Source organism: Bufo gargarizans, chromosome 4 (genome assembly GCF_014858855.1).
Source record: "Bufo gargarizans isolate SCDJY-AF-19 chromosome 4, ASM1485885v1, whole genome shotgun sequence".
Taxonomy (NCBI): Eukaryota; Metazoa; Chordata; class Amphibia; order Anura; family Bufonidae; genus Bufo; species Bufo gargarizans.
The window spans coordinates 66457429-66481396 of NC_058083.1; the positions used below are offsets into that span (position 1 = coordinate 66457429).

Here is a 23968-nt window from a genome sequence, read left to right on the forward strand (position 1 = left end):
AGCACAGAGGATGCAGGAGGAGAGAAGAGCTATATAACAGAACCTGATGGAGCAGAGCACAGAGGATGCAGGAGGAGAGAAGAGATATATAACAGGACCTGATGGAGCAGAGCACAGAGGATGGAGGAGGAGAGAAGAGATATATAACAGAACCTGATGGAGCAGAGCACAGAGGATGGAGGAGGAGAGAAGAGATATATAACAGGACCTGATGGAGCAGAGCACAGAGGATGGAGGAGGAGAGAAGAGCTATATAACAGGACCTGATGGAGCAGAGCACAGAGGATGGAGGAGGAGAGAAGAGCTATATAACAGGACCTGATGGAGCAGAGCACAGAGGATGGAGGAGGAGAGAAGAGCTATATAACGGGATCCCGATGGAGCGGCGCACAGAGGGATGATGGGGCGTTTAGTTTAGACTGGGGCCGGATAATTCCTCTCACCCGAAGCTTCTTATCTCTGAAGAGCAGTTTATGTCCGGTTTCATTCAGCTCCAACCAGTCGATTTTGGTGTCATGAGTGACCATACCTAAATTATACCCAGACACCAGATCCACTGCAAAATAAAGGAGGACGTCAGGAAAGAAGAGTTAATAACTGTCGTATGTGAGCCTGCATCAGAACAACCAAACTACTACCACCATCATCCACCCAATCATATTAAACATACTACGGATGCAAAAGGCTCAAACATGGATCATCTCAGTACAAGTCAGGAAGGTCACTAGAGCTAAGATCAGTGCATGAGGACAGGAGGGGTAGGTGCCTATAGCTGGGGTTAGTGTATGAGGACAGGAGGGGTAGGTGTCTATAGCTGAGGTCAGTGTATGAGGACAGGAGGGGTAGGTGTCTATAGCTGAGGTCAGTGTATGAGGACAGGAGGGGTAGGTGTCTATAGCTGAGGTCAGTGTATGAGGACAGGAGGGGTAGGTGTCTATAGCTGAGGTCAGTGTATGAGGACAGGAGGGGTAGGTGTCTATAGCTGGGGTCAGTGTATGAGGACAGGAGGGTAGGTGTCTATAGCTGGGGTCAGTGTATGAGGACAGGAGGGGTAGGTGTCTATAGCTGAGGTCAGTGTATGAGGACGGGGGGGTAGGTGTCTATAGCTGGGGTCAGTGTATGAGGACAGGAGGGGTAGGTGTCTATAGCTGGGGTCAGTGTATGAGGAGAGGTAGGTGTCTATAGCTGGGGTCAGTGTATGAGGAGAGGTAGGTGTCTATAGCTGATGTCAGTGTATGAGGACAGGGGGGTAGGTGTCTATAGCTGGGGTCAGTGTATGAGGACAGGAGGGGTAGGTGTCTATAGCTAGGGTCAGTGTATGAGGAGAGGAGGGGTAGGTGTCTATAGCTGGGGTCAGTGTATGAGGACAGGAGGGGTAGGTGTCTATAGCTGGGGTCAGTGTATGAGGACAGGCGGGGTAGGTGTCTATAGCTGAGGTCAGTGTATGAGGACAGGGGGGTAGGTGACTATAGCTGAGGTCAGTGTATGAGGACAGGAGGGGTAGGTGTCTATAGCTGGGGTCAGTGTATGAGGACAGGAGGGGTAGGAGTCTATAGCTGAGGTCAGTGTATGAGGACCGGGGGGTAGGTGTCTATAGCTGAGGTCAGTGTATGAGGACAGGAGGGGTAGGTGTCTATAGCTGGGGTCAGTGTATGAGGACAGGGGGGTAGGTGTCTATAGCTGGGGTCAGTGTATGAGGACAGGAGGGGTAGGTGTCTATAGCTGGGGTCAGTGTATGAGGACGGGGGGGGGGGGGGTAGGTGTCTATAGCTGGGGTCAGTGTATGAGGACAGGGGGGTAGGTGTCTATAGCTGGGGGTCAGTGTATGAGGACAGGAGGGGTAGGTGTCTATAGCTGAGGTCAGTGTATGAGGACAGGAGGGGTAGGTGTCTATAGCTGAGGTCAGTGTATGAGGACAGGAGGGGTAGGTGTCTATAGCTGAGGTCAGTGTATGAGGACGGGGGGGGGTAGGTGTCTATAGCTGGGGTCAGTGTATGAGGACAGGAGGGGTAGGTGTCTATAGCTGAGGTCAGTGTATGAGGACAGGAGGGGTAGGTGTCTATAGCTGAGGTCAGTGTATGAGGACGGGGGGGTAGGTGTCTATAGCTGGGGTCAGTGTATGAGGACAGGAGGGGTAGGTGTCTATAGCTGGGGGTCAGTGTATGAGGACAGGAGGGGTAGGTGTCTATAGCTGAGGTCAGTGTATGAGGACAGGAGTGGTAGGTGTCTATAGCTGAGGTCCAGTGTATGAGGACAGGGGGGTAGGTGTCTATAGCTGGGGTCAGTGTATGAGGACAGGAGGGGTAGGTGTCTATAGCTGAGGTCAGTGTATGAGGACAGGAGGGGTAGGTGTCTATAGCTGAGGTCAGTGTATGAGGACGGGGGGGTAGGTGTCTATAGCTGGGGTCAGTGTATGAGGACAGGGGGGTAGGTGTCTATAGCTGGGGTCAGTGTATGAGGACAGGGGGGTAGGAGTCTATAGCTGAGGTCAGTGTATGAGGACGGGGGGGGGGGGGTAGGTGTCTATAGCTGGGGTCAGTGTATGAGGACGGGGGGGGTAGGTGTCTATAGCTGGGGTCAGTGTATGAGGACAGGAGGGGTAGGTGTCTATAGCTGAGGTCAGTGTATGAGGACGGGGGGGGGGGTAGGTGTCTATAGCTGGGGTCAGTGTATGAGGACAGGAGGGGTAGGTGTCTATAGCTGGGGTCAGTGTATGAGGAGAGGTAGGTGTCTATAGCTGGGGTCAGTGTATGAGGAGAGGTAGGTGTCTATAGCTGAGGTCAGTGTATGAGGACAGGGGGGTAGGTGTCTATAGCTGGGGTCAGTGTATGAGGAGAGGTAGGTGTCTATAGCTGGGGTCAGTGTATGAGGAGAGGTAGGTGTCTATAGCTGGGTCAGTGTATGAGGACAGGGGGGTAGGTGTCTATAGCTGGGGTCAGTGTATGAGGAGAGGTAGGTGTCTGTAGCTGGGGTCAGTGTATGAGGACGGGGGGGTAGGTGTCTATAGCTGAGGTCAGTGTATGAGGACGGGGGGGTAGGTGTCTATAGCTGAGGTCAGTGTATGAGGACAGGGGGGTAGGTGTCTGTAGCTGGGGTCAGTGTATGAGGAGAGGTAGGTGTCTATAGCTGGGGTCAGTGTATGAGGACGGGGGGTAGGTGTCTATAGCTGGGGTCAGTGTATGAGGACGGGGGGTAGGTGTCTGTAGCTGGGGTCAGTGTATGAGGAGGGGTAGGTGTCTGTAGCTGGGGTCAGTGTATCAGGTAGGTACCTATGGCTATGCTCTTCATGTCTAGGAGGTAGGCCAGCTTCTTGTTGTCCTCCGTGCCTCGCTGTTTCCGCTCGTTCAGCCGCACACTGTAATGAAGATGAGGGTCAGGAGGTCAGGGGTTTTGGGGGGCTCTGGGGTTTTTGTGGCCCCTGAAGTTAACCCTTTGCACTCACCTGATGAGATGGGGGTTCATGAACTCTGTGCGGACACTGCCCAGCACCTCGTTACTGCCATACTCCACCAGGGTCAGCTCCCCGGCATTGAAGATCATGCAGACCTGTCACAGGGAGGAGTCTGTAAGTACCCCCAGCATACTGCCGTCACATACAGAGGTCTGATGGGAGTAGTAGTATGTTGTGGCGGAGTACAGTGACCGGTTGGAGTAGTAGTATGTTGTGGCGGAGTACAGTGACCGGTTGGAGTAGTAGTTCGTTGTGGCGGAGTACAGTGACCGGTTGGAGTAGTAGTATGTTGTGGCGGAGTACAGTGACTGGTTGGAGTAGTAGTATGTTGTGGCGGAGTACAGTGACCGGTTGGAGTAGTAGTATGTTGTGGCGGAGTACAGTGACCGGTTGGAGTAGTAGTATGTTGTGGCGGAGTACAGTGACTGGTTGGAGTAGTATTATGTTGTGGCGGAGTACAGTGACCGGTTGGAGTAGTAGTATGTTGTGGCGGAGTACAGTGACCGGTTGGAGTAGTAGTATGTTGTGGCGGAGTACAGTGACCGGTTGGAGTAGTAGTATGTTGTGGCGGAGTACAGTGACCGGTTGGAGTAGTAGTATGTTGTGGCGGAGTACAGTGACCGGTTGGAGTAGTAGTATGTTGTGGCGGAGTACAGTGACCGGTTGGAGTAGTAGTATGTTGTGGCGGAGTACAGTGACCGGTTTGGAGTAGTAGTATGTTGTGGCGGAGTACAGTGACCGGTTGGAGTAGTAGTATGTTGTGGCAGAGTACAGTGACCGGTTGGAGTAGTAGTATGTTGTGGCGGAGTACGGGGACCGGTTTGGAGTAGTAGTATGTTGTGGCGGAGTACAGTGACCGGTTGGAGTAGTAGTATGTTGTGGCGGAGTACAGTGACCGTTGGAGTAGTAGTATGGTGTGGCGGAGTACAGGTGACCGGTTGGAGTAGTAGTATGGTTGTGGCGGAGTCAGTGACCGGTTGGAGTAGTAGTATGTTGTTGGCGGAGTACAGTGACCGGTGGAGTAGTAGTATGTTGTGGCGGAGTACAGTGACCGTTGGAGTAGTAGTATGTTGTGGCGGAGTACAGTGACCGGTTGAGTAGTAGATGTTGTGGCGGAGTACAGTGACCAGGTTGGAGTAAGGTAGTATTGTGGCGGAGTACGGTGACCGGTTGGAGTAGTAGTATGTTGTGGCGGATGACACAGGTGGGGGTGGAAACAGGCGGTTGGAGTAGTAGTATGTTGTGGCGGAGTACAGGTGACCGGTTGGAGTAGTAGTATGTTGTGGCGGAGTACGGTGACCGGTTGGAGTAGTAGTATGTTGTGGCGGAGTACGGTGACCGGTTGGAGTAGTAGTATGTTGTGGCGGAGTACAGTGACCGGTTGGAGTAGTAGTAGTTTGGTATGAAGCAAATTTTTACATTCTCATTTTCGAAGAAGAATTTCTCATTGCCTCCGGAGCCGGGCCACGCCACCTGCAGAAAACATAGAAAGATCAGCCGAGGTACCAGGCTAGAACATGCCTCACTGAGACGCCTCCTAGAACATGCCTCACTGAGACGCCCCCCCAACTACGCCTCCTAGAACATGCCTCACTGAGACGCCCCCCACCACGCCTCCTAGAACATGCCTCACTGAGACGCCCCCACCCACCACGCCTCCTAGAACATGCCTCACTGAGACACCCCCCCCCCACCACGCCTCCTAGAACATGCCTCACTGAGACGCCCCCCAACCACGCCTCCTAGAACATGCCTCACTGAGACGCCCCCCCCACCACGCCTCCTAGAACATGCCTCACTGAGACGCCTCCTAGAACATGCCTCACTGAGACACGCCCCCCACCACGCCTCCTAGAACATGCCTCACTGAGACGCCCCCACCACCACGCCTCCTAGAACATGCCTCACTGAGACACCCCCCCCACCACGCCTCCTAGAACATGCCTCACTGAGACGCCCCCCCACCACGCCTCCTAGAACATGCCTCACTGAGACGCCTCCTAGAACATGCCTCACTGAGACACGCCCCCCACCACGCCTCCTAGAACATGCCTCACTGAGACGCCCCCACCACCACGCCTCCTAGAACATGCCTCACTGAGACGCCCCCCACCACGCCTCCTAGAACATGCCTCACTGAGACGCCCCCCACCACGCCTCCTAGAACATGCCTCACTGAGACGCCCCCACCCACCACGCCTCCTAGAACATGCCTCACTGAGACACCCCCCCCCCCACCACGCCTCCTAGAACATGCCTCACTGAGACGCCCCCCAACCACGCCTCCTAGAACATGCCTCACTGAGACGCCCCCCCCACCACGCCTCCTAGAACATGCCTCACTGAGACGCCCCCCCCACCACGCCTCCTAGAACATGCCTCATTGAGACGCACCCCCCCCCAACCACGCCTCCTAGAGCATGCCTCACTGAGACGCACCCCCCCAACCACGCTTCCTAGAACATGCCTCACTGAGACGCCCCCCCACCACGCCTCCTAGAACATGCCTCACTGAGACGCACCCCCCCCCAACCACGCTTCCTAGAACATGCCTCACTGAGACGCCCCCCCACCACGCCTCCTAGAACATGCCTCACTGAGACGCACCCCCCCCCAACCACGCCTCCTAGAGCATGCCTCACTGAGACGCACCCCCCCAACCACGCCTTCTAGAGCATGCCTCACTGAGACGCACCCCCCCAACCACGCCTCCTAGAACATGCCTCACTGAGACGCCCCCCCAACCACGCCTCCTAGAACATGCCTCACTGAGACGCCCCCCCACCACGCCTCCTAGAACATGCCTCACTGAGACACCCCCCCACCACGCCTCCTAGAACATGCCTCACTGAGACGCCTCCCCCACCACGCCTCCTAGAACATGCCTCACTGAGACGCCCCCCCCACCACGCCTCCTAGAACATGCCTCACTGAGACGCCTCCTAGAACATCGCAGTAGGATGCAGTAGGTAGTATGGCGCTGGCAGGGCCACCCGAGCCCTCCTCACTGCTGCCGGCCAGGTACACACTGCTGGGGCTGGCATCTCGCCTCATCAGCATCTGCTCCATGTCCATGAGACAAGTGGAGGACGGAACGTGGCCGCTCTCGATGGCCACCACAGATTCTGGGGAGTATTTTGTGCTGCGCTGTGGTATTACCGGCTCTGCTAACTTGTATTGACCGCTACTACTTATGTTGCCCCACCTGCAACATGGGGGCCACTTTTAGGTATTTTTTCCAGGGCCACTTTAAGTTCTCAGTCCGCCCCTGGAGAGGTAGGAGGCATCTAGTAGTGTGCAGTCATACCTCACTCAGCCGGTTGGAAACCAGGTCTCCGAGAAGCAAAGTGTCGGACGTATGAGCGACCAGGAATCGATCCTTCCCCAAAATCTTCACCTCATCGACCTCATATCCATAATGAGACTTCAGCACCACACGGGTCCCCGAGGAGAGGTTCTTCACAATCACCTGCACGCAGACACAGGGCTAGCACCTCAGTTCCTGGGCTGGGAGTATGGGTGCCCCCATATCCCTTGGCAGGGGTTGTGGTAACTTACCTGACTTGGTCCAACATAGGTCATCTCAAACTTATTTTTGTAGATTGAACGTCGCAGGCAACAGTCAAACTGCTCCACCCCTCCACACAGCGTGCCCTGGAGAAGAGGTAAGTGCTAGCGCCTCCTATGTACAACTGTAGTCCCCCCAATACACAAGAGAACATACTGCCCAATCACCAAGCAGTAGCCCCACCCACGTACATAGCAGAAGCCCCACCCACACAGAAGACCCACCCATGCACACAGCAGAAGCCCCACCCACACAGCAGAAGACCCACCCCTGCACACAGAAGCCCCACCCACGCATATAGCAGAAGCCCCACCCACACAGCAGAAGACCCACCCATGCACACAGCAGAAGCCCCACCCACACAGCAGAAGACCCACCCATGCACACAGCAGAAGCCCCACTTACGCACATACGCACACACAGAGTAAATGCCCCTCCTGTGCACAAAACAGGGACCACTCCCCCACACATAGGGGTACTTACTGCGCAGAGTCTGGAGCCGTCCCTCTTCCAGGCCAGAGCCGTGATGCTGTACAGGTTGGGGATGTCCTTGGGCCGCGATTCTTCCCACAATCCCCGGCGGGCGCTCCAGTTCAGCACTCGCAGTCTGCAGAAGAGGGTGAATAACCGTGAGGATGGAGGGAGGGGCCGAACCATAGTGTAACCCCGTGTGTCTTCAACCTACCTGTCATGGCTGCCGACCACTACAGACTGCCCACTAGGACTAGTGACGGCCACGCTCAGCTCCCGCTCACTAGGGTCTCGGCTGTAGTCAAAGGTCTGGATGACTTGTCCTTCTCGACCATAAGCCACAAGCTTCTTATCACAGCCACCAGCAACGATGCTGCTCGATGCCCAGGCCAGGGCGTACGGGGGGCAGGGATGGGTGGCGAGCTTCCCCTGAAACACATGACGGGTTCATAAATGACCAGTGCAACAGGACCAGCCTGACTACGAACCCACATCACAGTGACACCGCCACGGGAACGCTCCTCCCAATGTGTCCGCTATACAGAGGAGCGTACAGGAGATCTCCTGATACTGTGTCCGCTATACAGAGGAGCATACAGGAGATCTGATACTGTGTCCGATATACAGAGGAGCGTACAGGAGATCTCCGGATAATGTGTCCGATATACAGAGGAGCGTACAGGAGATCTGATACTGTGTCCGCTATACAGAGGAGCGTACAGGAGATCTGATACTGTGTCCGCTATACAGAGGAGCGTACAGGAGATCTCCTGATACTGTGTCCGCTATACAGAGGAGCGTACAGGAGATCTCCTGACAATGTGTCCGATATACAGAGGAGCGTACAGGAGATCTCCTCCTAATGTGTCCGATATACAGAGGAGCGTACAGGAGATCTCCTGACAATGTGTCCGCTATACAGAGGAGCGTACAGGAGATCTGCTGATACTGTGTCCGATATACAGAGGAGCGTACAGGAGATCTCCTGATAATAATGTGTCCGATATACAGAGGAGCGTACAGGAGATCTCCTAATACTGTGTCCGATATACAGAGGAGCGTACAGGAGATCTGATACTGTGTCCGATATACAGAGGAGCGTACAGGAGATCTCCTGATACTGTGTCCGATATACAGAGGAGCGTACAGGAGATCTCCTGATACTGTGTCCGCTATACAGAGGAGCATACAGGAGATCTGATACTGTGTCCGATATACAGAGGAGCGTACAGGAGATCTCCGGATAATGTGTCCGATATACAGAGGAGCGTACAGGAGATCTGATACTGTGTCCGCTATACAGAGGAGCGTACAGGAGATCTGATACTGTGTCCGCTATACAGAGGAGCGTACAGGAGATCTCCTGATACTGTGTCCGCTATACAGAGGAGCGTACAGGAGATCTCCTGACAATGTGTCCGATATACAGAGGAGCGTACAGGAGATCTCCTCCTAATGTGTCCGATATACAGAGGAGCGTACAGGAGATCTCCTGACAATGTGTCCGCTATACAGAGGAGCGTACAGGAGATCTGCTGATACTGTGTCCGATATACAGAGGAGCGTACAGGAGATCTCCTGATAATAATGTGTCCGATATACAGAGGAGCGTACAGGAGATCTCCTAATACTGTGTCCGATATACAGAGGAGCGTACAGGAGATCTGATACTGTGTCCGATATACAGAGGAGCGTACAGGAGATCTCCTGATACTGTGTCCGATATACAGAGGAGCGTACAGGAGATCTCCTGATACTGTGTCCGATATACAGAGGAGCGTACAGGAGATCTCCTGATACTGTGTCCGATATACAGAGGAGCGTACAGGAGATCTCCTGACAATGTGTCCGATATACAGAGGAGCGTACAGGAGATCTCCTGATACTGTGTCCGATATACAGAGGAGCGTACAGGAGATCTCCTGATACTGTGTCCGATATACAGAGGAGCGTACAGGAGATCTCCTGATACTATGTCCGATATACAGAGGAGCGTACAGGAGATCTGATACTGTATCCGATATACAGAGGAGCGTACAGGTGATCTGATAATGTGTCCGATATACAGAGGAGCGTACAGGAGATCTCCGGATACTGTGTCCGATATACAGAGGAGCGTACAGGAGATCTGCTGATACTGTGTCCGCTATACAGAGGAGTGTACAGGAGATCTCCTGACAATGTGTCCGATATACAGAGGAGCGTACAGGAGATCTGCTGATACTGTGTCCGATATACAGAGGAGCGTACAGGAGATCTCCTGATACTATGTCCGATATACAGAGGAGCGTACAGGAGATCTGATACTGTATCCGATATACAGAGGAGCGTACAGGTGATCTGATAATGTGTCCGATATACAGAGGAGCGTACAGGAGATCTGCTGATACTGTGTCCGCTATACAGAGGAGCGTACAGGAGATCTCCTGATACTGTGTCCGATATACAGAGGAGTGTACAGGAGATCTCCTGACAATGTGTCCGATATACAGAGGAGCGTACAGGAGATCTGATACTGTGTCCGATATACAGAGGAGCGTACAGGAGATCTCCGGATACTGTGTCCGATATACAGAGGAGCGTACAGGAGATCTCCTGATACTGTGTCCGATATACAGAGGCGCGTACAGGAGATCTCCTGACAATGTGTCCGCTATACAGAGGAGCGTACAGGAGATCTCCTGATAATGTGTCCGATATACAGAGGAGCGTACAGGAGATCTCCTGATACTGTGTCCGATATACAGAGGAGCGTACAGGAGATCTGATACTGTATCCGATATACAGAGGAGCGTACAGGTGATCTGATAATGTGTCCGATATACAGAGGAGCGTACAGGAGATCTGCTGATACTGTGTCCGCTATACAGAGGAGCGTACAGGAGATCTCCTGATACTGTGTCCGATATACAGAGGAGCGTACAGGAGATCTCCTGATAATGTGTCCGCTATACAGAGGAGCGTACAGGAGATCTCCTGATACTGTGTCCGCTATACAGAGGAGCGTACAGGAGATCTGATACTGTGTCCGATATACAGAGGAGCGTACAGGAGATCTCCTGATACTGTGTCCGATATACAGAGGAGCGTACAGGAGATCTCCTGATACTGTGTCCGATATACAGAGGAGCGTACAGGAGATCTGATACTGTATCCGATATACAGAGGAGCGTACAGGAGATCTGATACTGTGTCCGATATACAGAGGAGCGTACCGGAGATCTCCTGATAATGTGTCCGATATACAGAGGAGCGTACAGGAGATCTCCTGATACTGTGTCCGATATACAGAGGAGCGTACAGGAGATCTGATACTGTATCCGATATACAGAGGAGCGTACAGGAGATCTCCTGATACTGTGTCCGATATACAGAGGAGCATACAGGAGATCTGATACTGTATCCGATATACAGAGGAGCATACAGGAGATCTCCTGATACTGTGTTCGATATACAGAGGAGCGTACAGGAGATCTCCTGATAATGTGTCCGATATACAGAGGAGCGTACAGGAGATCTCCTGATACTGTGTCCGATATACAGAGGAGTGTACAGGAGATCTCCTGATACTGTGTCCGATATACAGAGGAGCGTACAGGAGATCTCCCGATAATGTGTCCGATATACAGAGGAGCGTACAGGAGATCTCCTGATAATAATGTGTCCGATATACAGAGGAGCGTACAGGAGATCTCCTGATACTGTGTCCGATGTACAGAGGAGCGTACAGGAGATCTCCTGATAATGTGTCCGATATACAGAGGAGCGTACAGGAGATCTGATACTGTGTCCGATATACAGAGGAGCGTACAGGAGATCTCCGGATACTGTGTCCGCTATACAGAGGAGCGTACCGGAGATCTCCTGATACTGTGTCCGATATACAGAGGAGCGTACAGGAGATCTCCTGATACTGTGTCCGATATACAGAGGAGCGTACAGGAGATCTCCTGATACTGTGTCCGATATACAGAGGAGCGTACAGGAGATCTCCGGATAATGTGTCCGATATACAGAGGAGCGTACAGGAGATCTGATACTGTGTCCGATATACAGAGGAGCGTACAGGAGATCTCCGGATAATGTGTCCGATATACAGAGGAGTGTACAGGAGATCTCCTGACAATGTGTCCGATATACAGAGGAGCGTACAGGAGATCTGATACTGTGTTCGATATACAGAGGAGCGTACAGGAGATCTCCTGATAATGTGTCCGATATACAGAGGAGCGTACAGGAGATCTCCTGATACTGTGTCCGATATACAGAGGAGTGTACAGGAGATCTCCTGACAATGTGTCCGATATACAGAGGAGCGTACAGGAGATCTGATACTGTGTCCGATATACAGAGGAGCGTACAGGAGATCTCCGGATACTGTGTCCGATATACAGAGGAGCGTACAGGAGATCTCCGGATAATGTGTCCGATATACAGAGGAGCGTACAGGAGATCTCCTCCCAATGTGTCCGCTATACAGAGGAGCGTACAGGAGATCTCCTCCCAATGTGTCCGATATACAGAGGAGCATACAGGAGATCTCCTGATACTGTGTCCGCTATACAGAGGAGCGTACAGGAGATCTCCTGATACTGTGTCCTCTATACAGAGGAGCGTACAGGAGATCTCCTCCCAATGTGTCCGCTATACAGAGGAGCGTACAGGAGATCTCCTCCCAATGTGTCCGATATACAGAGGAGCGTACAGGAGATCTGATACTGTGTCCGCTATACAGAGGAGCGTACAGGAGATCTCCTGATAATGTGTCCGATATACAGAGGAGCGTACAGGAGATCTCCTGATACTGTGTCCGATATACAGAGGAGCGTACAGGAGATCTCCTGATAATGTGTCCGATATACAGAGGAGCGTACAGGAGATCTCCTGATACTGTGTCCGATATACAGAGGAGCGTACAGGAGATCTCCTGATACTGTGTCCGCTATACAGAGGAGCGTACAGGAGATCTAATAATGTGTTCGATATACAGAGGAGCGTACAGGAGATCTCCTGATAATGTGTCCGCTATACAGAGGAGTGTACAGGAGATCTGATACTGTGTCCGATATACAGAGGAGCGTACAGGAGATCTCCGGATACTGTGTCCGATATACAGAGGAGCGTACAGGAGATCTCCGGATAATGTGTCCGATATACAGAGGAGCGTACAGGAGATCTGATACTGTGTCCGATATACAGAGGAGCGTACAGGAGATCTGATACTGTGTTCGATATACAGAGGAGCGTACAGGAGATCTCCGGATAATGTGTCCGATATACAGAGGAGCGTACAGGAGATCTCCTGATAATGTGTCCGATATACAGAGGAGCGTACAGGAGATCTCCTGATACTGTGTCCGATATACAGAGGAGCGTACAGGAGATCTCCTGACAATGTGTCCGATGTACAGAGGAGCGTACAGGAGATCTCCTGATAATGTGTCCGATATACAGAGGAGCGTACAGGAGATCTCCTGATACTGTGTCCGATATACAGAGGAGCGTACAGGAGATCTCCTGACAATGTGTCCGATGTACAGAGGAGCGTACAGGAGATCTCCTGATACTGTGTCCGATATACAGAGGAGCGTACAGGAGATCTCCTGATACTGTGTCCGATATACAGAGGAGCGTACAGGAGATCTCCTGATACTATGTCCGATATACAGAGGAGCGTACAGGAGATCTGATACTGTATCCGATATACAGAGGAGCGTACAGGTGATCTGATAATGTGTCCGATATACAGAGGAGCGTACAGGAGATCTGCTGATACTGTGTCCGCTATACAGAGGAGCGTACAGGAGATCTCCTGATACTGTGTCCGATATACAGAGGAGTGTACAGGAGATCTCCTGACAATGTGTCCGATATACAGAGGAGCGTACAGGAGATCTGATACTGTGTCCGATATACAGAGGAGCGTACAGGAGATCTCCGGATACTGTGTCCGATATACAGAGGAGCGTACAGGAGATCTCCTGATAATGTGTCCGATATACAGAGGAGCGTACAGGAGATCTCCTGATACTGTGTCCGATATACAGAGGAGCGTACAGGAGATCTGATACTGTATCCGATATACAGAGGAGCGTACAGGTGATCTGATAATGTGTCCGATATACAGAGGAGCGTACAGGAGATCTGCTGATACTGTGTCCGCTATACAGAGGAGCGTACAGGAGATCTCCTGATACTGTGTCCGATATACAGAGGAGCGTACAGGAGATCTCCTGATAATGTGTCCGCTATACAGAGGAGCGTACAGGAGATCTCCTGATACTGTGTCCGATATACAGAGGAGCATACAGGAGATCTCCTGACAATGTGTCCGCTATACAGAGGAGCGTACAGGAGATCTCCTGACAATGTGTCCGCTATACAGAGGAGCGTACAGGAGATCTGATACTGTGTCCGATATACAGAGGAGCGTACAGGAGATCTCCTGATACTGTGTCCGATATACAGAGGAGCGTACCGGAGATCTCCTGATAATGTGTCCGATATACAGAGGAGCGTACAGGAGATCTCCTGATACTGTGTCCGATATACAGAGGAGCGTACAGGAGATCTGATACTGTATCCGATATACAGAGGAGCGTACAGGAGATCTCCTGATACTGTGTCCGATATACAGAGGAGCATACAGGAGATCTGATACTGTATCCGATATACAGAGGAGCGTACAGGAGATCTCCTGATACTGTGTCCGATATACAGAGGAGCGTACAGGAGATCTCCGGATAATGTGTCCGATATACAGAGGAGCGTACAGGAGATCTGATACTGTGTCCGATATACAGAGGAGCGTACAGGAGATCTGATACTGTGTCCGATATACAGAGGAGAGTACAGGAGATCTGATACTGTGTCCGATATACAGAGGAGCGTACAGGAGATCTCCTGATAATGTGTCCGATATACAGAGGAGCGTACAGGAGATCTCCGGATAATGTGTCCGATATACAGAGGAGTGTACAGGAGATCTCCTGATAATGTGTCCGATATACAGAGGAGCGTACAGGAGATCTCCTGATACTGTGTCCGATATACAGAGGAGCGTACAGGAGATCTCCTGATACTGTGTCCGATATACAGAGGAGCGTACAGGAGATCTCCTGATACTGTGTCCGATATACAGAGGAGCGTACAGGAGATCTCCTGATACTGTGTCCGATATACAGAGGAGTGTACAGGAGATCTCCGGATACTGTGTCCGATATACAGAGGAGCGTACAGGAGATCTCCGGATAATGTGTCCGATATACAGAGGAGCGTACAGGAGATCTCCTGATACTGTGTCCGCTATACAGAGGAGCGTACAGGAGATCTCCTGATAATGTGTCCGATATACAGAGGAGCGTACAGGAGATCTCCTGATACTGTGTCCGATGTACAGAGGAGCGTACAGGAGATCTCCTGATACTGTGTCCGATATACAGAGGCGCGTACAGGAGATCTCCTGATACTGTGTCCGATATACAGAGGAGCGTACAAGAGATCTGATACTGTGTCCGATATACAGAGGAGCGTACAGGAGATCTGCTGATAATGTGTCCGATATACAGAGGAGCGTACAGGAGATCTCCTGACAATGTGTCCGATATACAGAGGAGCGTACAGGAGATCTCCTGACAATGTGTCCGATATACAGAGGAGCGTACAGGAGATCTCCGGATAATGTGTCCGATATACAGAGGAGCGTACAGGAGATCTCCTGATACTGTGTCCGATATACAGAGGAGCGTACAGGAGATCTCCTGATACTGTGTCCGATATACAGAGGAGCGTACAGGAGATCTGCTGATACTGTGTCCGATATACAGAGGAGCGCACAGGAGATCTCCTGATACTGTGTCCGATATACAGAGGAGCGTACAGGAGATCTCCTGATACTGTGTCCGATATACAGAGGAGCGTACAGGAGATCTCCTGATACTGTGTCCGATATACAGAGGAGCATACAGGAGATCTCCTGATACTGTGTCCCATATACAGAGGAGCGTACAGGAGATCTCCTGATACTGTGTCCGATATACAGAGGAGCGTACAGGAGATCTCCTGATACTGTGTCCGATATACAGAGGAGCGTACAGGAGATCTCCTGATACTGTGTCCGATATACAGAGGAGCGTACAGGAGATCTCCTGATACTGTGTCCCATATACAGAGGCGCGTACAGGAGATCTCCTGACAATGTGTCCGATATACAGAGGAGCGTACAGGAGATCTCCTGATACTGTGTCCGATATACAGAGGCGCGTACAGGAGATTCCTTTATTTGATCCCACCTCATATATCCATTATATAATATAACGAGCTCCGCTCCCACAGCCGTACCTGGGACTCTCCAGAACCTTCATCATCAAAGAAGTAGCGGACAATGGTGCCGTCTGCGTGGCCGGACAAGATCCCTTTTCCTGAAATACTAAGAGAACACAAGAAATGACCGGGTTACTGGCGGGAGATGACAGGAGCGGAGTGTGAGGTATGATCCACACCTCTGTATTACAGGACATCATACATATACAGTGACTGTACATGGACCTGTCCATACGTCCTATACCTGGAAGCTTCCTCCTCTCCTCCACACCTCTGTATTATAGGACATCATACATACACGGTGACTGTACATGTACCTGTCCATACGTCCTGTACCTGGAAGCTTCCCCCTCTCCTCCACATCTCTGTATTATAGGACATCATACATATACGGTGACTGTACATGGACCTGTCCATACGTCCTGTACCTGGAAGCTTCCTCCTCCTCCACATCTCTGTATTATAGGACATCATACATATACGGTGTCTGTACATGGACCTGTCCATACGTCCGGTACCTGGAAGCTTCCTCCTCTCCTCCACACCTCTGTATTATAGGACATCATACATATACGGTGTCTGTACATGGACCTGTCCATACGTCCTGTACCTGGAAGCTTCCTCCTCTCCTCCACACCTCTGTATTATAGGACATCATACATATACGGTGACTGTACATGTACCTGTCCATACGTCCTGTACCTGGAAGCTTCCTCCTCTCCTCCACACCTCTGTATTATAGGACATCATACATATACGGTGACTGTACATGGACCTGTCCATACGTCCTGTACCTGGAAGCTTCCTCCTCCTCCTCCACATCTCTGTATTATAGGACATCATACATATACGGTGACTGTACATGGACCTGTCCATACGTCCTATGCCTGGAAGCTTCCTCCTCTCCTCCACACCTCTGTATTATAGGACATCATACATATACGGTGACTGTACATGTACCTGTCCATACGTCCTGTACCTGGAAGCTTCCTCCTCTCCTCCACATCTCTGTATTATAGGACATCATACATATACGGTGACTGTACATGTACCTGTCCATACGTCCTGTACCTGGAAGCTTCCTCCTCTCCTCCACACCTCTGTATTATAGGACATCATACATATACGGTGACTGTACATGGACCTGTCCATACGTCCTGTACCTGGAAGCTTCCTCCTCTCCTCCACACCTCTGTATTATAGGACATCATACATATACGGTGACTGTACATGTACCTGTCCATACGTCCTGTACCTGGAAGCTTCCTCCTCTCCTCCACACCTCTGTATTATAGGACATCATACATATACGGTGACTGCACATGGACCTGTCCATACGTCCTGTACCTGGAAGCTTCCTCCTCTCCTCCACACCTCTGTATTATAGGACATCATACATATACGTGACTGTACATGTACCTGTCCATACGTCCTGTACCTGGAAGCTTCCTCCTCTCCTCCACACCTCTGTATTATAGGACATCATACATATACGGTGACTGTACATGTACCTGTCCATACGTCCTGTACCTGGAAGCTTCCTCCTCGCCTCCACACCTCTGTATTATAGGACATCATACATATACGGTGACTGTACATGTACCTGTCCATACGTCCTGTACCTGGAAGCTTCCTCCTCTCCTCCACACCTCTGTATTATAGGACATCATACATATACGGTGACTGTACATGGACCTGTCCATACGTCCTGTACCTGGAAGCTTCCTCCTCTCCTCCACACCTCTGTATTATAGGACATCATACATATACGGTGACTGTACATGTACCTGTCCATACGTCCTGTACCTGGAAGCTTCCTCCTCCTCCACATCTCTGTATTATAGGACATCATACATATACGGTGACTGTACATGGACCTGTCCATACGTCCTGTACCTGGAAGCTTCCTCCTCTCCTCCACACCTCTGTATTATAGGACATCATACATATACGGTGACTGTACATGGACCTGTCCATACGTCCTGTACCTGGAAGCTTCCTCCTCTCCTCCACACCTCTGTATTATAGGACATCATACATATACGGTGACTGTACATGTACCTGTCCATACGTCCTGTACCTGGAAGCTTCCTCCTCTCCTCCACACCTCTGTATTATAGGACATCATACATATACGGTGACTGTACATGGACCTGTCCATACGTCCTGTACCTGGAAGCTTCCTCCTCTCCTCCACACCTCTGTATTATAGGACATCATACATATACGGTGACTGTACATGCACCTGTCCATACGTCCTGTACCTGGAAGCTTCCTCCTCTCCTCCACACCTCTGTATTATAGGACATCATACATATACGGTGACTGTACATGGACCTGTCCATACGTCCTGTACCTGGAAGCTTCCTCCTCTCCTCCACACCTCTGTATTATAGGACATCATACATATACGGTGTCTGTACATGGACCTGTCCATACGTCCTGTACCTGGAAGCTTCCTCCTCTCCTCCACACCTCTGTATTATAGGACATCATACATATACGGTGACTGTACATGGACCTGTCCATACGTCCTGTACCTGGAAGCTTCCTCCTCTCCTCCACATCTCTGTATTATAGGACATCATACATATACGGTGACTGTACATGTACCTGTCCATACGTCCTGTACCTGGAAGCTTCCTCCTCTCCTCCACACCTCTGTATTATAGGACATCATACATATACGGTGACTGTACATGGACCTGTCCATACGTCCTGTACCTGGAAGCTTCCTCCTCCTCCTCCACATCTCTGTATTATAGGACATCATACATATACGGTGACTGTACATGGACCTGTCCATACGTCCTGTACCTGGAAGCTTCCTCCTCCTCCACACCTCTGTATTATAGGACATCATACATATACGGTGACTGTACATGGACCTGTCCATACATCCTGTACCTGGAAGCTTCCTCCTCTCCTCCACACCTCTGTATTATAGGACATCATACATATACATCCAGATGCACCCTGTTCTCCCTCTTACGGTAGGTTTGGGCCCCCAGCTCTACTGAACCTGCCCCTCTGGGGACCCCATACTCACTTGGAGGTCAGGGACACGACGTACGATTCAGTCCCGTAGATGGTGGAGGACTTGTTCGTCTTGGTGTTTGCCAGACGGATCTGGAGGAAAGAGACAAGGTGTGAGCTGAGCATTCAGGGACTCGTCAGATCTGAGGGAAGGACTACAACTCTCAATCTTGTCAAAAGAGGAGCCCAAAATATCCTAAGATGTAGAAGAAAACCTACCTTCCCTTCAGCCAGGCCAAAGACGATGGTGTTCTCTAGAGGCCACAGGAGACAGGTGACCGCGCTCTAGGACACAAATGACAGGAGACACATCAGTGGGGTGCCGAGCGGTACAGACGGGGGGCACCTATCTGCTCCCAGTACACAGCAGAGACGCAGAGGAACTTACCGTCTGAAGGAATTTATTACAGATCACCTTCTTATCTCCCCTACAAGGAAAGAAGACAGGCGTCAGTGTACAAGATGGCTGAGCGGTCACATGACAGGACCAGCGTCCGTACTCACCAGTCCTCCCCGATCCTGTACACGTAAATTATGTTGTCCGTCTGTCCAATAGCGATCTTCGTGGAGTCCGGGGAGAAGGCCATACCCTTTACCATGTAACTCTTCTTCCCGTACTGCAAAGAGAGGAGTCTGAAAACACCAAAGCACCCCAAAGATGACATCACACCCGACACGCCAGTGGTGACATCACACCCCAATAATGACATCACACCCGGCACGCCAGTGGTGACATCGCACCCGACACACCGGTGGTACTGACATCACACCCCAATAATGACATCACACCCGACACGCCGGTGGTGACATCACACCCCAATAATGACATCACACCCGGCACGCCAGTGGTGACATCACACCCGACACGCCGGTGGTGACATCGCACCCGACACGCCGGTGGTACTGACATCACACCCCAATAATGACATCACACCCGGCACGCCGGTGGTACTGACATCACACCCCAATAATGACATCACACCCGGCACGCCGGTGGTACTGACATCACACCCCAATAATGACATCACACCCGGCACGCCGGTGGTACTGACATCACACCCCAATAATGACATCACACCCGACACGCCAGTGGTACTGACATCACACCCGACACGCCGGTGGTACTGACATCACACCCCAATAATGACATCACACCCGGCACGCCAGTGGTACTGACATCACACCCCAATAATGACATCACACCCGACACGCCAGTGGTACTGACATCACACCCGACACGCCGGTGGTACTGACATCACACCCCAATAATGACATCACACCCGGCACACCGGTGGTACTGACATCACACCCCAATAATGACATCACACCCGACACGCCGGTGGTGACATCACACCCCAATAATGACATCACATCCGGCACGCCGGTGGTACTGACATCACACCCCAATAATGACATCACACCCGACACACCGGTGGTACTGACATCACACCCCAATAATGACATCACACCCGACACGCCGGTGGTACTGACATCACACCCGACACGCCGGTGGTACTGACATCTCACCCCAATAATGACATCACACCCGACACGCCGGTGGTACTGACATCACACCCCAATAATGACATCACACCCGACACACCGGTGGTACTGACATCACACCCCAATAATGACATCACACCCGACAGGCCAGTGGTACTGACATTACACCCCAATAATGACATCACACCCGACACGCCAGTGGTACTGACATCACACCCCAATAATGACATCACACCCGGCACTCCAGTGGTACTGACATCACACCCCAATAATGACATCACACCCGGCACGCCGGTGGTACTGACATCACACCCCAATAATGACATCACACCCGGCACTCCAGTGGTGACATCACACCCCAATAATGACATCACACCAGACACGCCAGTGGTACTGACATCACACCCTAATAATGACATCACACCCGACACGCCAGTGGTACTGACATCACACCCCAATAATGACATCACACCCGACACGCCGGTGGTACTGACATCACACCCCAATAATGACATCACACCCGACACGCCGGTGGTACTGACATCACACCCCAATAATGACATCACACCCGACACGCCGGTGGTACTGACATCACACCCCAATAATGACATCACACCCGACACGCCAGTGGTACTGACATCACACCCCAATAATGACATCACACCTGACACGCCAGTGGTACTGACATCACACCCCAATAATGACATCACACCCGGCACGCCGGTGGTACTGACATCACACCCTAATAATGACATCACACCCGACACGCCAGTGGTGACATCACACCCCAATAATGACATCACACCCCAATAATGACATCCCATCCGGAACGCCGGTGGTACTGACATCACACCCGGCACACCGGTGGTACTGACATCACACCCGGCACACCGGTGGTACTGACATCACACCCCAATAATGACATCACACCTGGCACACCGGTGGTACTTACATCACACCCCAATAATGACATCACACCCGGCACACCGGTGGTACTGACATCACACCCCAATAATGACATCACACCCGACACGCCAGTGGTACTGACATCACACCCCAATAATGACATCACACCCGGCACGCCAGTGGTACTGACATCACACCCCAATAATGACATCACACCCGGCACGCCAGTGGTACTGACATCACACCCGGCACGCCAGTGGTACTGACATCACACCCCAATAAGGACATCACACCCCAATAATGACATCACACCCAGCAGTCCTCACCCCAGCAGCGCTGACATCACCAGTCCTCACCCCGGGACCAATGACATCACCAGTCTTCACCCTGGCAGCGCTGACATCACCAGTCCTCACCCCGGCAGCGCTGACATCACCAGTCCTCACCCCGGGACCAATGACATCACCAGTCTTCACCCTGGCAGCGCTGACATCACCAGTCCTCACTCTGGCAGCGCTGACATCACCATTCTTCCCCCCGGCAGCGCTGACATCACCAGTCCTGACCCCGGCAGCACTGACATCACCATTTTTCACCCTGGCAGCGCTGACATCACCAGTCCTCACCCCGGCAGCGCTGACATCACCAGTCTTCACCCCGGCAGCGCTGACATCACCAGTCCTCACCCCGGCAGCGCTGACATCACCAGTCCTCACCCCGGCAGCGCTGACATCACCAGTCTTCACCCTGGCAGCGCTGACATCACCAGTCCACACTCCGCCAGTGATGACATCACCGCTAGGATCGGTTGTCCCTGCTACAACATGAGAACTGCCCCTATGTGATTGGTACCTTGGCGTCAGCAGGTTTTGTGGAGAACTTGTCCCTCCTCTCTCCGTGTTCATCGTACAGCAGAACCACGCGGTCCACGGTGCACACGGCAAACTTTGCGTTATTGTGAGACCAAGTCATACACGTGACCTTCGCTGCTCCGTCCTAATGAGAGAGAGCAGATATCACCCTCAGATATTCATCTACAAGGTGGAGCTGGGAGTGAAAAAGACCATCTACCAGGAGCCGAAGATGATGCGTCACCCTATATAACAGCCTGCCCCAATCATGTTACCCTATAGAGCGCCTGTCCCAATAATGTCACCCTATAGAGCGGCCGGCCCCTCCACGTCACCCTATAGAGCGGCCGGCCCCTCCACGTCACCCTATAGAGCGGCCGGCCCCTCCACGTCACCCTATAGAGCGGCCGGTCCCAATCATGTCACCCTATAGAGCGGCCGGTCCCTCCACGTCACCCTATAGAGTGCCTGTCCCAATCATGTCACCCTATAGAGCGGCCGGTCCCTCCACGTCACCCTATAGAGCATCCGGTCCCTCCACGTCACCCTATAGAGCGGCCGGTCCCTCCACGTCACCCTATAGAGCGGCCGGCCCCTCCACGTCACCCTATATAACAGCCTGCCCCAATCATGTCACCCTATAGAGCAGCCCGTCCCAATCACGTCACCCTGTAGAGCGGCCGGTCCCTCCACGTCACCCTATAGAGCGGCCGGTCCCTCCATGTTACCCTATAGAGTGCCTTTCCCAATCATGTCACCTTATAGAGCGGCCGGTCCCTCCATGTCACCCTATAGAGCGGCCAGTCCCTCCACGTACCCTATAGAGCGGCCGGTCCCTCCATGTCACCCTATAGAGCGGTCGGTCCCTCCACGTCACCCTATAGAGCGGCCGGTCCCTCCACGTCACCCTATAGAGCGGCCGGTCCCTCCACGTCACCCTATAGAGCGGCCGGTCCCTCCACGTCACCCTATAGAGCGGCCGGTCCCTCCACGTCACCCTATAGAGCGGCCGGTCCCTCTATGTCACCCTATAGAGCGGCCGGTCCCTCTATGTCACCCTATAGAGCGGCCGGTCCCTCTATGTCACCCTATAGAGCGGCCGGTCCCTCCACGTCACCCTATAGAGCATCCGGCCCCTCCACGTCACCCTATAGAGCGGCCGGGCCCTCCATGTCACCCTATAGAGCGGCCGGGCCCTCCATGTCACCCTATAGAGCGGCCGGTCCCTCCACGTCACCCTATAGAGCGGCCGGTCCCTCCACGTCACCCTATAGAGCGGCCGGTCCCTCCACGTCACCCTATAGAGCGGCCCGGTTCCTCCACGTCACCCTATAGAGCGGCCGGTCCCTCCACGTCACCCTATAGAGCGGCCGGGCCCTCCACGTCACCCTATAGAGCGGCCGGTCCCTCCACGTCACCCTATAGAGCGGCCGGGCCCTCCATGTCACCCTATAGAGCGGCCGGGCCCTCCACGTCACCCTATAGAGCGGCCGGGCCCTCCATATGTGGTATTAGGGGAGCACTGCAGATTTCGGGGTCACCTGTGGGCTCAGCAGGGTCTTCAGGTGTTTCAGCTGCATGCTGCCGGTTCGGTTCGCTCCGGACTTCTCTCTTCAGGACGGTGACCTTTTCTTCTTTCTCCTAACAGCGGCGTTTCAGGCTCTGGCGGTTGCCTAGGTAACAGACGTGAGAACGCACGCAGAAGAAGCGTCTTACGTAATCAGATACGGGCGGCATTTGCCGCCATCTTTAACAAGGGCAAAGAAGGCGCCTTAGGACCCGCCTACTGAATGTCTATTGGCTGTGACAGGAGGTACCAGCCGCCTCAGACCGTTTGATGTGTGAGAGGGGGCGGGGCAT

At 52.4% G+C, this 23968-nt stretch overlaps 1 protein-coding gene across 1 annotated transcript; it reads right to left on the minus strand.

The window, feature by feature from the left end:
* Window positions 1–359: 359 nt before the first annotated feature.
* Window positions 360–23805, minus strand: LOC122935217 (intraflagellar transport protein 172 homolog). The gene is made up of 15 exons (XM_044290982.1): window positions 23650–23805; window positions 22110–22253; window positions 19353–19465; window positions 19237–19276; window positions 19068–19133; window positions 18862–18941; window positions 15831–15918; window positions 7705–7919; window positions 7503–7626; window positions 7010–7105; window positions 6759–6920; window positions 4871–4924; window positions 3443–3546; window positions 3270–3355; window positions 360–556 (listed from the first exon to the last, which is right to left on the minus strand). The coding sequence occupies exons 1-15, from the start codon at window positions 23686–23688 to the stop codon at window positions 360–362; spliced, it is 1608 nt and encodes a 535-aa protein (XP_044146917.1). The 5' UTR covers window positions 23689–23805.
* Window positions 23806–23968: the final 163 nt, after the last annotated feature.

Coding starts and splice junctions, on each gene's coding strand:
- LOC122935217 (XM_044290982.1), bottom strand. CDS start 23,688: ATGCAGCTGAAACACCTGAAGACCCTGCTGAGCCCACAG. Junction 4,925..6,758: donor TTTCCAACCGGCTGAGTGAG/GTATGACTGCAC, acceptor TGTTTTCTGCAG/GTGGCGTGGCCCGGCTCCGG. Junction 3,547..4,870: donor TCTTCTTCGAAAATGAGAAT/GTAAAAATTTGC, acceptor TCCCTGTGACAG/GTCTGCATGATCTTCAATGC.